General features: G+C 30.6%; 1 protein-coding gene across 1 annotated transcript; it reads right to left on the reverse strand.

Moving 5' to 3' along the window:
• Window positions 1–1,040: 1,040 nt before the first annotated feature.
• LOC107453560 (peptidyl-prolyl cis-trans isomerase B) lies at window positions 1,041–15,938 on the reverse strand. The gene is made up of 5 exons (XM_087153879.1): window positions 15,560–15,938; window positions 13,328–13,450; window positions 9,128–9,236; window positions 5,566–5,750; window positions 1,041–1,228 (listed from the first exon to the last, which is right to left on the reverse strand). Exons 1-5 carry the CDS (start codon window positions 15,662–15,664, stop codon window positions 1,094–1,096), a joined length of 657 nt encoding a protein of 218 aa, XP_087010005.1. The 5' UTR covers window positions 15,665–15,938; the 3' UTR covers window positions 1,041–1,093.
• Between the last annotated feature and the right edge of the window lie 763 nt (window positions 15,939–16,701).

The following is a 16,701-nucleotide window of genomic DNA, read 5'->3' on the forward strand; positions in this document are numbered from 1 at the left end:
AGTAAATAAAAACGCACGCAGGCAGAGCTGCAGGCAACTGCTAGTTTATAATAATTCAGTTTCATATATCAAAAAATAATCCTAATAACTTAAATTTTTTACTTCATAGCTACTTTTATTTTTATAAATTTATAGAATGTTGATACAGGGTGCGTAACCAAATTTTTCAACAAAAAATAAGCTCCTTTTATGCGCCTTATACATTAACAAAATGCAAAATAATTTTCGAAGACTTTACATGATCATGACAATATAACTAGTCTCTGACGAGGAACTCTTTTTTTTTTTTAATCATATTATTCACCATAAAAAGATCGAGAGATTTTTCGGTTCGATTTCAGAGGGTGAAAAATAAAGCTTGAAATTGAGAATGGCTTGGAAAAGGCAGCAGAGTTGCACACGAGAGTCTAAAAATCTCACCGAACCCAGCTCAGTATATGCTCATGGTACGCCGGAATGCATTGTGCTGGAATGAATTGTGAAAATGTGGAATAGAACAATGCGAAAACACTTTAGCATAATACGTGGTGAAAATCTCATTTTAAAAAAGTAAAAATTGAGCAATTTTTAAAAACATCCAATAAAAAAGCACCTTAAAGGGCTTTTAAAAAACGAAAAGCATAAATAAGCCCTTTTTAAAAATGCTAAGCACCATGAGATATGTCTTTTTATTATAATGTAAGTAAATAGGTAATATGTTGATTATTCCATTCATGAAATGCCAAAATTAAAATCCTGCTCATATGAGATCCACTATCGTTGACCCTTATTTTCATTTCATTGACCCCCAATTTTTCTCTCACTTGACATGGATCCTTTGCAAGTCGACCACTTTGGGAATCACTGCTTAACACGATCAACCGTCCATCGATTCGAGTACATTCTATAATGATTAATAGAGGTTTCCATTATTCATCAAATGATAAGCGGTTCGAGTATTTAATTGAAGAGAGTTTAGAAGGGTACAAATGATTGTGAAATCCAACAATGTTTAAATGCTATTAAGAGCATCACAGTGGTAAGTATGAACATGAGGAAGCTTTTTAACAAAAATTTTTTTATTTTCCCTATAAAAAAAAAAGAAAGTACAAAATCATTCGACGGCATCATCTTTAGCAACTGCAAATGCTTTTTCTACAGGTAAAGTATCACAATCAGCAATAACTACATCTTTCTCAGGTCGATCACCCCCACTCGTTTTTGTGCTCTCAATTTTTCTCACCACATTCTAGAAAAAGATAAAATGAATTCTCTGATAAAATGTATTAATAATGCTAAATATTATTTACAAACATTATTAATCAAGCCATAAATCTTGATTTAAAAAAAAACCTAAGTAAAGGATTTTTTTTATTGATTTAAAAACAATTGTAAAATTAAGCCATTAATATTTCTAACTTAAAATTGTTAAAGTTTCTAGAAAAGCAATCTAAGACAAGAATCTTCATTTTTTTTCTATATTTACCAATCAAAACTCTGATAAAATGTAATAATACTATTTACGAATATTATGAATAAAGCAATAAATCTTGATTTAAAAAAAACCCTTCTAAGTGAAGGTTTTTTTTTTAAATTTAAAAACAAATATTTTCTAACTTAAAATTGTTAGAGTTTTTAGATACCTAATATAAACTAGTCTCTAAATAAAAACCATAGTTTTCTTTATTCAAGTTCCCAATTTCTCAGATAGTCTATAAAGAATAAGCTACTATTTAATTCAGGAAAAAAAATCTTGATTTTAATCTTTCTCTCTCGTTTTTCTTCCTTTTTGTCATTTTATTGAGCTACATAACAGAAGCTCCCCCAACATACATAAATAAAAAACTAAGCATCTCAAATAAACATACCTCTTCTCATTTTTTATAACTAACCAATTTTCATGACTAAATGCTATCTTAAACAAAATTGTTTATTTAAAATAGAGCTGTGCAGTAATAAAAATTATTCCTTTCTACCATTTAAAGTTCTTAATTTATAAACATGAAATCAATAAATTCAAAAAAATTTTCAAAAACTTTACACAATCATGATAAAATAACTAGATTTTGATAAATATTGGAAAGAAAATTGTGAAAATCATGCATATTTTGTAATTTAAAACGGCACGGAAAAAATCCCCTTTTAAAAGATAGAAAAATAAGCACCTTTTACAAACCCCGAATAAAAAAGGCACCTTTATAAAACGTAAATCAAAAATAAGCACTTTTTAAAAACGCTACGCACAATACATGAGGAAATATTATGATTAAATCAGCAAAGCTTTTAAGAGCTTTTTTAGGCAGGAAAGTGGACAAAAAATAAAAAAGCTGAACTGACCAAGAGGAGGACTGAATCGATAAGATATATAAAACCACAACTTCAAACTCTCCCAGAAGATTTTCATCTTCTGGGTAAAAGCATTTAGACATTGAAATTAAAATTTTTCTTAAACAAATATATTTCAAAACTACTATTATTGTTCCTAATAGTAAAATTATGTCTGCAAGCTCGCTTGAAGAGCATTTTTCTCTGTAAGCAAATAGTGATAGCTGTGGTGATGATTGTTATTTTTCCCTATTTTTTTTATTTATATTGTGACTCATCGTTCTGCCAACACGATGAATTCGAATGAGATTGAGAATCGAAGCGTTGTTGAATCTCTTAGAACAGTGTATTTGTGCAAACCCTGTTTACAATCATTCCAGCTGTTTAATGTTTTTAACCGCTATTTTAATTATAAAAAATACAGCCTACTAATTGCGAATTAACACAGTACTAAATGTAAAACATTAATTACCGAAACATCGTGATGCATCAAAATTTTGCGATGTTAGCGTGACTATACATCATGATGCTAAAATCTTAACATCTTAGTAAGTTCTGCCCTTTTCTTCCTTACAGTTGTTTTTTCTCTAGCAGCTCTCTATTGCAGTGGGAAAAGTTGGTTCTGAGGTGCATATTTAAGGAAAAATTGAATCCCCAAAAAATTTCGTGCCTCAAACATTATCGGGAATTTTAAAAATTGATAGAAAAAGTGGACTTACCCAAGTCAAAACTTTTTATGGTTTTTTACTGATGGTCCAACATAATGCCTTGAAATTAAATGTTGGAACGTCGATGAACAACCATCATCCCAATTGAATAAGTTAGGATGGTCCAACATAAAAACACCAAATAGGTACACATTCCAGGGAACCAACAAGAATTCCCATTCCCAGTGGCAGAATTTTTTCGGGCTTTCTGCAACCCTAGCACTAATGTACTGCTTTAAAATATTCTTAATTATAACAATTACTAATTTATTTGTGTCTACAGAAGAAAGTATAGAATAAAAATTTCTAAAAATTTTTAATTGCAAAAGTAATATTTTTTTAATTTTAATACTATATGCGATATTCTTAGATTTTGTAGGTGGAAGAATGCATTCATTATTTTGTAAATCATTACACAAATTAAAATTCGTAAATAAATTAAATGATAGTAAATTAAGATTGGTATATAAATTAAAAACCATAAAATCCGTGCAGTAACTCCCAAAATAAAGATCACAAATCACGTGAATAGGACTCTTTAAAAAAGAGATACAGTGGTACCTCAAGATACGAGTGCCCTAACATACGAGTTATTTGAGATACGAGCTGTCGAGCGAGCGAAGTTTTGTTTTGAGATACGAGTGGCATTTGAGATACGAGGAACGGCCTTCTCGTCCTCGACAATGCTCCTGCTCACCCACCGAATCTCGAACATGACATCCTCGAAGAGTTCAAGTTTATAAAGGTTCTCTATCTACCTCCACTCCTATCCTGCGGCTCATGGATTAGCAGGTGATTTCTAATTTTAAAAAGCTGTACACTAAGCAGCTGTTTCGGGGCTGCTTTGAGGTGACAGAGAACACAAACCTCACCCTTCGAGAGTACTGGAAGGACCACTTTAACATCGTGATATGCCTCAGAATTATTGATCAGGCTTGGCTGAGTGTTACAACGAGGACCTTGACCTCTGCATGGAAGAAGCTATGGCCAGAGTGAGTCTGTAGTCGAAAATTGTGCTGTGACCTGAGTCTATAGCTTCGAAGGATTCGAACCCGAAGTGCTAGTGGAGGATATTGTGTCTCTGGGAAAATTCATGGACCTGGTGATGGGTGAGAGAGACGTCAACGAGCACATCGAGGAGCACTCTCAGGAACTGACGATTCGGGGGTTCTGCAATAAATTGATTTCGAGGAAGAGCCAGAGGTGGAGGGGTATTTCTACAAGTGAGATAAAAGTGTTTTTGGGAATGTGGGAGAGAATTTCACAGTTCGTGGAAAAGAAACACTCCGAAAAAGTTGCAACTGGTTGTGCATCGGAGCTATTTAATGACACTTGGCTAACTCATTTCTGCAGAATTTTGAGAAGGAGGAAGAAACAAACCTCCTTGGACAGTTTTTTTTTAAATCCAGCTAAAAAAGCAAAGACCAGTGAAGAGAAAAGGAGTGACTAAAATTAAGCATACAGTAGCATTTAAATTGTGTGTAAGTTGCATTTAAGTGACCAAAATACAAATATGCACGTACCCTTTATAAAATTAGTTTTTTTTTGCTTTACATTCTCTTTTATTATGTTTTTATACAATTTTTGTCATTTATAAATGCATTTTTCTTATTCAAAAACATGTAACAAAAACAATTGGAGGTAGCATTTTTGGGGCTGGAACGAATTAATAGCGTTTCAATTAATTTCAATGGGGAAAATTGCTTTGAGATACGAGCTAATTGACGTACGAGCAAGGTTACGGAACGAATTAAACTCGTATCTCGAGGTATCACTGTACTCAAATAAATGTATATGTCAAATATGGAGTTTTATATAAAGGGGAAAAAAAAAACTGAAAGAAAGAAAATCCTTTCCAGAGCAAACAATCTTTTAAATTTTTGCGATTTCTGAATTTTTTTATTTTATATTATTTTGAAATTCTAGCTGAAGTCAGTCATTACAGATTTATTTTTAAAATCTCAAATGAGAATAGAAAAATCATGATTATTTCTTTCCTCTCTGATGGGCAAGAAAGAAATCTTTGAAAAAAAAAAAAACTTTTCAAGAAATTATGCAGAAAGGAAAACCAAAATTTTTTCCTTTCCAAATGAAAATTCTTTCTGCAAAAACTCTGTAAAGTTCTACGACAATGTTGCCACAATTCTGCCACTGGGTTCCCATTAAACCATCAAGGAAATGTATAGTTGGAACCGTTCTGAACCATCACGGATTGTCGGTTCACGAGAATCTAACTTCTTTTGATGGTTAACCATCATTATATTAAAATAGTATTTTCCATCATGGAAGTTTGTTGGCATATCAAAAAACCATGAAACTTAATGTAAAATGTTGCGCATGAATCACACCGAAGCCATCAAAATGTTTCGATGGGACCATCAAGAATTTTGACTTGGGCAGGCCTTTTCAAGAAAGTCTTTCATCCCTGTTTTTTTGTCCCCAGGAGCTGGATTTGTATCAACCAGCCATCACTAGTATTAGAAATTGGGTCACCTACATTTCTCCCAGCTTATCAATATGAAAAAAACTTTCTTTAATAAGGATAAAACCTTACCATTCCTTTGATGACTTTACCAAATACCACGTGGCGTCCATCAAGCCAAGAAGTCTTTTTCGTTGTGATAAAAAATTGAGAACCATTTGTGTCTTTTCCAGCATTAGCCATGGATAGCCAACCAGAACCATAATGTTTCAGTTTGAAGTTTTCATCTTCAAATCTATCCCCATAGATACTACGGCCTATGTTAAACAAAGTTCTTTTTTTAAAGGTAAAATAAATATATACGTGTTATATGTCTCCAGGAATGAGATCGACCAAAAGACAAAAAATACGAGTAAATCATATGGTTTAATAGTTAACATTAGACAATTTAAGATAATAGCTATATGTTGATATTGTCGAGAATTCACGCTATAGGCGCATGTTGTTTTAGTGCACCAGCAGGACAGTTGATATTAAGATCTTGCTAAACTCAGCAGCAAATTGAGCATCTATAAAAAATGATTGAAGCTTAATTGTGTTTTCCCTCTTGTTTTGTTATTAAAAGAGATTGTCTAAAAACATGTCTTTTGTGCAATAAAAATCTTGATATTTATTACTGTATTCCTCTGGCAGTCCTGGAAGAGATCGGGGTATTTTATTGAACAGTTTTCTTCAGTATTGCTTTAAATATTGATAGATATAAAATACTAATTTCTTAATATGTGAATAAAAAGAGAAATCATGTATAAAGCAGTTAAATACTACAATTCTAAAATAAAGTTCCATAAGAAAATGGAAACAGATAGAAAATTTTAAAGAAGAAAACATAAAAATGACAAACGAAGCAGACGTCATGAGGGGTAACTGGAAGTCAGAAAAACATTAAACTTTTTCTATCGAGAGACCACAACAACCGTCTTGAAATTGCTCTCTCTGTACCCCAAAGGTTTTGTAAAAAGTCCAGGAAGAGAGTGTATCTACCACTACAAAAATACAATTCCAATTCACTAGTATATAAGGCATGTTAACACGGTTCTATGGCTACCTTTTCATAGATGAAGGTTGACATTGTCGATATCTACTCTCCCCACATTGGTGACCTGGACATGATGTGAACCTTGACAGAAACTCCCACTTCGAAATGAACATGCCTATCTTAACAGTAACAAAAACTTCGATTTGAACAGCCCTACTTTGATGGATGGTCCAAATTGAACAGTTGAATTGTGACTACGACATTATTCACCTCCTCACGCCGTTGCTACTCAATCTCGCTCACATACAAAATAATCACTCAACTGCCAAAGGAAACGCAGGAGCAGCCACCAACCTAATACAGCTTTCATGATCAGCATTAAAAAAATTACGGTGACCTAAGCTCTCCCGGCTTCTCACAAAAACAGCAATGAATCAACTAGTGAAATCCGTTCATCGAATTCTATCACAGGTATATTTCGGGTGGGGGAGTACTATAGTGTATCTACCACTTCTTTCAATGGATAAAACAGCCTATATACATTTTTACAACACGAAAAGTGGTGCAATCTTCAAAATTAACAACGAAAAAATTAAGCAAACAAATTATTTTAGGTACCTTGGAGTTGTAATGGATAAAAAACTGAATTGGGGTCCTCATGTCAATATCCTTAAAGAAAAAGCAAATACTCTTCTCAATTCTCTTTACAAAATCAATAATAAATCTTGGGGATTAAAACAAAAAGCAAGAAAACTAATTTATAACACAGTAATAGTCCCTTCTCTAGCACACGGTTACAATATTTGGGTAAAAAAAATCTCACCTAGGATATCTAGAACCTTAATTTCGATTCAATGTTAATTCCTTTTGAATATGATCAGGCTTACCACTCTACCCCCACCGCAGCTCTTCATGTTTTAACAAATATTCCCCCTCTTCCAGACCAGATTATGCTCGTCATGCTCAACAACATTAACTCAAAAAAAAAAAAAAAATTCAATCTTCAAGTTATAATCAACAGGACTATGAAAATAAATTAAAAGTGCCAATTTATCACCCATCTTATTATATTAAAAACAAAATCTCTAACTGAACAAGGTAACTACGGCTTTAGAAAAGATACTAACTTCTTCACAGACGGTTCCAAAACTAAAACAGGCACTGCATTCGCATTTCTTAACATCGCTCATTCACAAACTTTCACATTGGACATTAACAATTCTATTTTTCAGGCCGAACAATTGGCAATATTAGAATGTGTAAAAAGCCTCAATAACATCAATTAAAGACGCAGGATTAACCACCTCATAACCAAAGACATTCAACATGCACTAATGGACACCGCCGTTCAAATCTCTTGGATTAAAGCGAACAATAGAGAAGGTAATGAGAGAGCGGACGAATTGGCCAAAAAAGCAACACAAAACATTAAAAATTATTCCTTTCCTCTCCCTGTTTCACGATAAAACAATCTCTTAAAAAATCTTTATCAAGTAATTGGCAAAACCAATGGAATAATTCCGATAGAGGAAGACGTCTGTTTAACATCATCAATAATGTTAACTTCTTCAAATCAATTCCAATTAAACAAGTCATCTGGTTCCTAACAGGTCGCGGACCTTTTCCTTCTTTCTTTCCTTATCTGCATATCTCGGATACTAACCTTCGTACATGTGGTCAACCAGGCACACCAGAGCATCACTTATCAACTTGTCTTTACACAATATCATGGCATACAAGCCTTCCAAACATTAATAATTTATATATTTGGCAAAATAACTTTCTTACAAATAAAACATTTAACTCTAAATTAATTAACCTAATGAATTTTCTAGCAGAAAACTACTCCTTATTAAAATTTTAATCAAACCTGACTTTTTAAGTAGTCTTGAAAGTGTTTATTGCCTCTTAAACTTTTTTGAGGTTCTTTTCAGCCTCAGTTGCTGCAAAAAAAAAAAAAAAAAAAAAAAAAAAAAAAAAACTTTGTTGAAAAAACCCTACTTAAAAATATTCCTATTTCAAACCGAAACATACAATTTTCTAAATTTTTTTTAACCAAACTGAAATTCGTAAACAAATGTTTAATGTGCAGACAGAAGAGAAAAGAAAGAACATTTAGTACAAAGTAAAATAACCCATTGAAAAAAAATAAGAAATTGTATTTTTCTTCAGTTTACACTAAGGAGACAATTATTACTTGAGAATCCTGCATTAGTGAAAACATTCAATTTCTTTTAATAAATACTATTCAGTAACATGATTTTTCAAATTATTGAGAAAAGTAAACTTTTACAATTAGAATAATTTATATTCATATTATAATATAATATAGCTAAAGCCCCGTGAAACATATCAATCATTGTGAAGTAGAAACATTTAGTAACTCCTAACATACAAAAATTGCTATTTTAGTGTGCTAAAGTAGCTTGAATTTTCTGTTTATCTTAGAAAATCAGAAATAAATATGTTTATTATAGCAAATATATAAAAGCGGTATAGTTATAAAAAAAAGTGAATATTTATTTAAAAACAGTTTAAGATTTTTAAAAAAAAAAGGCTGAAAATCGAGAAACAAAAGAATCGAGAAGGAAAAATCTCATCCCTGATAACAGATTCTACTGAATAAATAGCTTATATATGATTGAAAGTAGGTCATACCACCAGTTCCATCTCCTTTTGTAAAATCACCTCCTTGAATCATAAAATCTTTAATCACTCTATGGAAGATGGATCCTTTATATCCAACAAGACTGCCATCTGTTGAGGGCTATTAAAATATCCATTATTTATTATCAAGCGTCTCAAATTTTAATTTCATTATTAACCACTTCCCTGACCAATTTTTTTTTGAAGAAAAAATATCAATATATTTTTTTTATTTCATTCGAAGAACTAAAACAAAACATAACACACAAGACTTCAATTTTTTTTGTGTAAGAAACATTTAATTTAAATGAATAAAGTTAGATATTAGTGTTTGTACAATAGTTCTTAAAAGAAGGGACAACACAAAGTGATACTTTTCAAATGTCAGTGAAGGAATACGCCATTTATTTTTTCTCTTTTTAATGAAACTTTTGTAAATTCAGCAACCATCATACATACAATCGCACAAATTATAGTTTGTCTAAGCTAACAAGGGAAACTAGGGAAGTGTGACTCGCCAATTTTGAAATAAACTAGTGGGATGTATGCCTTATGAGGAATAATTTTAGGGGGCAACACTCGTTTCGGCCCATAGAAGGTCCTGTGAGAGATAAAAAATAATTTAATATATAGAAAAATCGGTATTTTATTACTTCAATGCAGACTATTAGTTATTGTAATTGTCTCATACTCCAATTAATTTGTAATTAATTGGTTAATTAATTAATTTTCTAAGTAATAAATTAATTAGCAAATTACCTAATTAATAAAATTATTAATTGATTTGCAATTACATTCTCCAACTGATTTGAAAAATTTTTTGAAAAAAAAAAATTTGGTGTCAATTTTTCAAATTTTTTTTTTTTAAAATTAACCTAACAGGTTTTTCTGAAAAACTAGAGATACATAAAATTTTCGAAATCAATTTTGACAATAAATATGCATTACATAGTACGTGAAAGTAACACAAAATTAATTGGAGTATGAGATAATTACAATAACTAATAGTTTGCATTGAAGTAATAAAATACCGATTTTTCTATATATTGAATTATTTATCTCTCATAGGACCTTCTATGGGCCGAAACGAATGTTGCCCCCTAAAATTATTCCTTATAAGGCATACATCCCACAAGTTTATTTCAAAATTGGCGAGTCACACTTCCCTAGTTTCCCTTGTAAGAGCTCCTCCCGCCACAAAGCCTGAGGCCGTGTGGTGCTATGGAAACAATAATGGTGCATTTTATGGAAAGAGAGATGCTCTCGGTGACCCGAAACCGCCAAAGTCACCGCCAAAGGTCCAGACGAATGTCTGGGGATGTTCTTATTTTAGACAAACTATACGAGTGCAGTCCAACAGCAAAACTCCAAAATAAAATTTCCAATCACAGCAGATTTCATTTTTTGCTTCCAACAGAGTAAAAACGTGATGAAACAAAACGTATTGACAAATTCTGCTACGCCCGAGTTTTCTCCGGATGATAAATATTTGGAATACATACACATACCCGAGTTAACTCGGGATAACCAGGGAAGCGGTTAAAAGAAATAGTGAGCTCATACAAATTTAATTAACGATTTAGCTGTTGGTTCATTGAGAATAAACATTATCATCAAACAGTATTTAACTTACACTTTTTTTAGATATAAGTATGACACTAGTGTGTCATAAATATCACAATAAAAATAACCACTGCATAACCCAATTTAAAACAAAATAAAATAAAATACGCACAAATGATCAGTATTTGTTGAATCATCCAGAAATTAAAAGAACAAAAATCTTTTTTTTTAAAGTCTGAAAACTTTGAAAGAGTGACTGAAAAAAGATTACAATGACTATTAAATAAAATGAAAGGGTCATGGAAAAATGTAGAGCTCCATTTTATTATTAGAAAATTTAGAGCTACTTATACATAGGGTTATATACATATATTTTGTAAATACAAAAGCTATTACAGATAAAATACTCCTTTGCGTGCATTACTCAGAAATTTAGAGCTCCATTTTAGTACTTCAAATATATATACTATGCAGGGTTGGAGTTTTTGCCGGTAAAAAGGGTTTTTTGCCAGGACAGTGGCAAAAACATGGTAAAAGCCGGCAAAAACCAAATTATCTAAATTGCTGATTAAATATTATTACAAAATACTTGAAACAAATTTAAATGTCATAAGGAATAATAATTTTGATACATTACATGAAAAAATTATTTTTAACATATTAATAATTAATATACCTAAGGGTAATAATTTTTAAAAGATTGAAAGTTTTTGATCTCTTTTCATTAATGAAGAATCCTAAATCAATGTTAGAATCCTAAAATAAATGTTTTTTTACAAATAAATATTATTATTTGTATAATACTATTATTTATTATAAAAAATTATTATTTTTACAATAATTAACTACACATGTTGATAGATATTTTATGCTTTAAATTATATTTGTATTAACTTAAAAATAAGTTCATTTCACTGGAAAAAAGAGAATAATCACAAATTTTCCAATCAATAATGTTTTAAACCAGCGGTTCTTAACCTATGGGTCGCGAAGCATATTTCTTGGGTCGCGCTGAGTCAAACCAAAAAAGTTAGTAATACACCAAATAATAAGTAATACCAACACCTCCTAGAAGAAGTCATTGTGGCTTACTCAGCCTAATTTTGACTTTTTTTTGGGTCGCGACATGAACATATTTCTCAAATTTGGGTAGCGGCTTAAAAAGGTTAAGAACCACTGTTTTAAACAACTAAAATGATACATTATCATTTAATTATGGAATAATAGTTTTAATTTTTTTGTAATTATTTATATTCATAGTATATATTTCAATTTTAGGAATAATTTTGTATCAAAAATGTGTTTTTGTCCTCTCATCTTGGAAAATATAGATTTTTGCCACTTTGCTTGGCAAACACCTGTTTTTGCCAGGACGGTTTTTACCGGTATTTACCATGGTTTTTTCCACCTGCGGCAAAATCTTGCCAACCCTGATACTATGTATACGTAGGGTTCTTTATTTAAATTTTATGCTAATAAATACTGAAAATTAGAGGATTCTATACAGATTTTTGTGGAATGTTACTGTAAAAATATGAAGTTAGGTAAATTCCAAGTTTTACCAGTAAAACCTAGGATTTACTAAAGTGGGATGGTAACTACTGGTTTTACTACAAAGGCTTGGTAAAACCTAAGAACTACCAGACTTTGGGTTTTTACCACAACATTAATCTCAGATATAATGATAATAAAATTTTCTATGTATGGAATAAGATTTTTTAAAAAGAGAAGAAAAATTATTAAAATAAATAATTTAAAAAAATATTTAAAAACTTTGACTTAATTTTAGGTTTGAGATATTACCTACTATATATTTTTCTCAATTTTCTTCATTCATCTCTCTTTTCTTTTTGATTTTATTGTTATATATATATATATATTTCAAAAACTAAAGAAAAACATAACTTTTCTCTGATAAGAATAATATACTTTTAACTCTAGTTTTAGAATTAATTAAAATGTTCTATAAAACATGATACAGTAGGGAACTGATTATCCGGAACGGTCGGGACCATCGCTATTCCGGATAACTGATTTTTCCGGTTTTCTGAATCACTACAAGCCATTTTTTTATTGTTAAACCCAACTTTAAAAAAAAAAAAAATTGGAAATAATCTTAAAAATAAGGAAAAACGATGAAGTAATACACTAATGATTATTTCCAAAATTATGGTAAGGTAAACATCTTTAAAAAAAGAAAGAAAAATCGTAAAAATTGCGAGAAAATTTATCAAATTTCGTTCCGGTTTTTTGGTTTTCCGATTTCCGGATAACGGGTTCTGTACTGTACTACATTAGTTATTTAGATGTTTTCTTTTGAAATAAAAATCAAAAAGTGTTATAGCAAGTAATCTCAAAAAACTTATAAATAAAAAGTAATAATAATAAATTAAGAAGGAAAAAAAAAACCTCAATAAAACCAAAAGAACTGGAGCAGGACTCTTTTTCTTTCTTTTCTTTACAAAAAAGAAGGAAAAAAAAAGAGCTTGGTTTTTCTTTCTTGTATTTTAAATCTTGGTTCAAAATATTCCATTTTCAATTTTTAAGTCTAGCAACAGCTCCTTGAGTTTTTAATTATCAAAAGAAATTAAGATAATTAAAAAAAAAATCAACCACAAAGATAAAAGCTTCATCAATTAAAAAACTAACTTCAGTTTTATGTTTTGTACAAAGTTCAGCAAAATTTTTGACTGTTTTAGGAACCGTCTTGCCAAACAATCCTATTTCAATTCTTCCAGCTGGTTCTCCACCAATGGTTACATCAAAATATACCTGTGAAAATTCAACAAATTATTCAATAAAATTTGCATCACAAACAGGACAACATTTGAAAATATTGCTTCATCAAATTATTAAATGTACTTGGAATAAAATGAACAATTTGCATCACAAACAGGACAAAATATGAAAATATTGCTTCATAATGAACCTATGTTATGTAATGCAACTGTTTTTCAGTGGCGCCATCTATGACCAACAATTCTACTTCTGCCGTTTATAGGGTGCACCCTTTCTTACATCCATTCATTAGTCCACAGATCGCAATTTTTACTTTAACCAGAGAACGATCCATCTCTAATTCACTACTCCCAGACCTCATATCTGTTATGGGAACAAGGTGGACTTTGTGACCCGACAGATTTAAGATGCACCAGTCACCCTTTACTACACGTGGAGTCTTCTGCCGATCGGATTCGAACTCCCGTTTTCACGACCGCAAGTGCATTACCCTGCCAATCCGGCCAGTAAATTTTTTTCATTCTATAATATATATGTTTTGTTATAGAGGGTTTTAGACATCCTAAATTAATTTTGGACAGAACACTTTGGTTTTGCTGTCTTAAAGTGTCCAAAACTATCTTAAAGTGTCCAAAACCTTTAACTTTGGTAAAATATTAATAAATATTTCATATTTTTTATACAATTTGCTTTAATTTATTAATGGAAAGTAATATAATAAAATAGGGAAATATCTCTAAGAGTTATGGCTCCACAATTCATTGAGCAACAAAATTGAATACCTTATCCTTTAAATATGAACAAATATGCTTCTAATACTGATAAATTACGTTTTTGCATAAGGATAAATAATACAATATTAAAATTTATAATAAACTTTTTTAATAAAAAAAAAAATTTGTTTTCATTTTATTTCTTGTTCAAAAATTAACCTTACATTTTTCACAATCTTTTTAAAATTGTGACAATTTTAATAAAAGGGCTATAGACAGTTTGTAAAAGACTTTTTTTTTTTAATTTCTGGTATCAATATATAAAAGTGAAAAACATTTTGTTTCTTTCTTACAATCTCAAGCCAAAACGTTTATTCTGCATTGCAAACATATGTAGGTAAGCAACCACCAGATATGTTATCCTAGAAGTAAAAGCTGTTTTTGGAAATTCTGCTGCTTAATTGAAAAGTCTTTACTTTTGTTGATTACAATCTATCTTATTTTCCATCTTCTAATGAGAGCAGCAATATATTTCTCCTCACATTTCTCAAAAACTAATTATGTTTTTGCAATCTCTCATTAACATGTTTGAGTTTTAATGTTAGTTGAAGTAAGGAAGAGAATACAGTACAAAGCATTTAACATTAAATATGTGTACTTTTCTTCATAATCCAATAATGTATTATATTTATTGCAATAAATTTAATTACTAATAAATAATGTTTACACTAGAGAGATTTCCATATTGTGGCAGAATAATCGAAAAGTCTTGGTAACTTCCGAGAAAAACCTCACAGAAGGGGACAAACTCGAAATGTATAACTCGTAATCAACCCCGGGCAAAAACATCTACATGCTTCGTCTTCTTTTTAAATTTGCGAATTTAAAATTTATTTGGCACCTTGGCAAATACATCCTTTACACTAAATAAATACTTATGTTATGTTATAAAATAATAAGTTTTAAATTTTAATTGTATTTTTTTTTTGCTAATCTTGTCCATAATTTTATTCTTAAATATGTAGATGCCGAAACTAGATAAAGTTTAATTATTTAAAGTATTAATTACAATCAAGTTCAATAAATAAAAATTTAAGTTTGGTGACCAAAAATTTTTCAGTATTATCATAAAAAGCCCAAATAACGTGTGTTGACATTTTTGATATAAAATCTTTAAGGCAAATCATAATGTCAAAATTACCACCATACCTCATTCTCAGAATATGTCAAGTTTATATGGAAGAATAAGTTGCCCAGTATCAATACCTTAAAACAGTACGGTAATATTTTCAAAGAAAGAGATACTACATTTTCAAACGAAAAGCCCAATAATTTTGCACTAGTTATGAGAAAAAAAGCTGAAAATTGGAAAAATATATTAGTTACATATCTTTTTAAAACTTTATTTTAATAAACTACTAAAACTTACTATATCTGTAACTTTAGGTCCTTTAGGTTTCTTAGTTTCCGTTTCACCGTTACAAATCGATGAAAAATAACATAAAGTAACTATCAGAAAAGGTAATTTAAACATTTTTTTCAAAATCAAATTAAAGATTCTTTAAATAAGTATAAGAATGCCACGTCAACAAAGAGAAATCAAAATCCTCAGAAATAACTTCATTAAACAATTATTTCATCTACAACAACATTAACAATCGCGTCGCCCGCTTATCGGCTATTTACACGTCTATTTTTTTTTCCGGCTAATTTATTTATTCATTCACATGCTTGTGGAACCCTTTAGATTGCTCCAAAATGAACACCAGTGCACCACACTAGTCATCCCTTTATGGTCTACAGATGGCGTTGAGCAGAATTCTCTCTATACATGGCAACAGTGTTGCCAGATTGGGCTACAAGTAGCGGATTGGGCTACTTTTAAAAGTCCCCGCTACTGAAAATTGAATTTTCGCTACTTGCTACTTTTTGGGCTACTTATTATTTTTTGAACGATACAAATCTTAAATATGCGCTACTTTTTTTCCTTACTGAAATATATATATATTTTTTAATTTTTTCCCTTCCCATTATAAAATGATTCTGAAAGTTTGCAGCTTCTTTACCATTTTTAAAAAGGACACTTTTGTTGTTGTTGTTGAAAACGTTCTCGCTTCAGTTTTGGATTCTTGATATGTTTTACTGATGGAGTCTATAATCTTTCCATGTTTAAGTTTCAAATCGTAGACTCGGGAAATCGCAAAGATATATATGGAAAAATGCACGGAGAGTATGATGGGGAAAATGTTTTTTAACTCCAACTATTATTAATCGCTTATCTTCTGGAGAAAAAAAATCACGTTACTCGCTTTGAAACTCAGAAAAATTAAATCCAAAGTCATTTTACCTGATGAATGAAAATAGTTGTTGTGAATGACAATGAGTTTCCATAAAATATCGTACTGTTAAATGCTTTTTAGTGAATTCATTTCACTTTTGTAAATCACGATCTATTCACAGTTGTGAGAATATTTTTCGGCAATAAATAGGAACATTTTTATATCTCTCTAGAGCAGGGATGGGCAAACTACGGCCCGCGGGCCAACTGTGGCCCGCTGGAAGGTTTTATCC

This window comes from Parasteatoda tepidariorum, chromosome 10 (assembly GCF_982258835.1).
Source record: "Parasteatoda tepidariorum strain Cologne lab strain chromosome 10, Ptep-v5.0, whole genome shotgun sequence".
NCBI classification, from domain to species: Eukaryota; Metazoa; Arthropoda; class Arachnida; order Araneae; family Theridiidae; genus Parasteatoda; species Parasteatoda tepidariorum.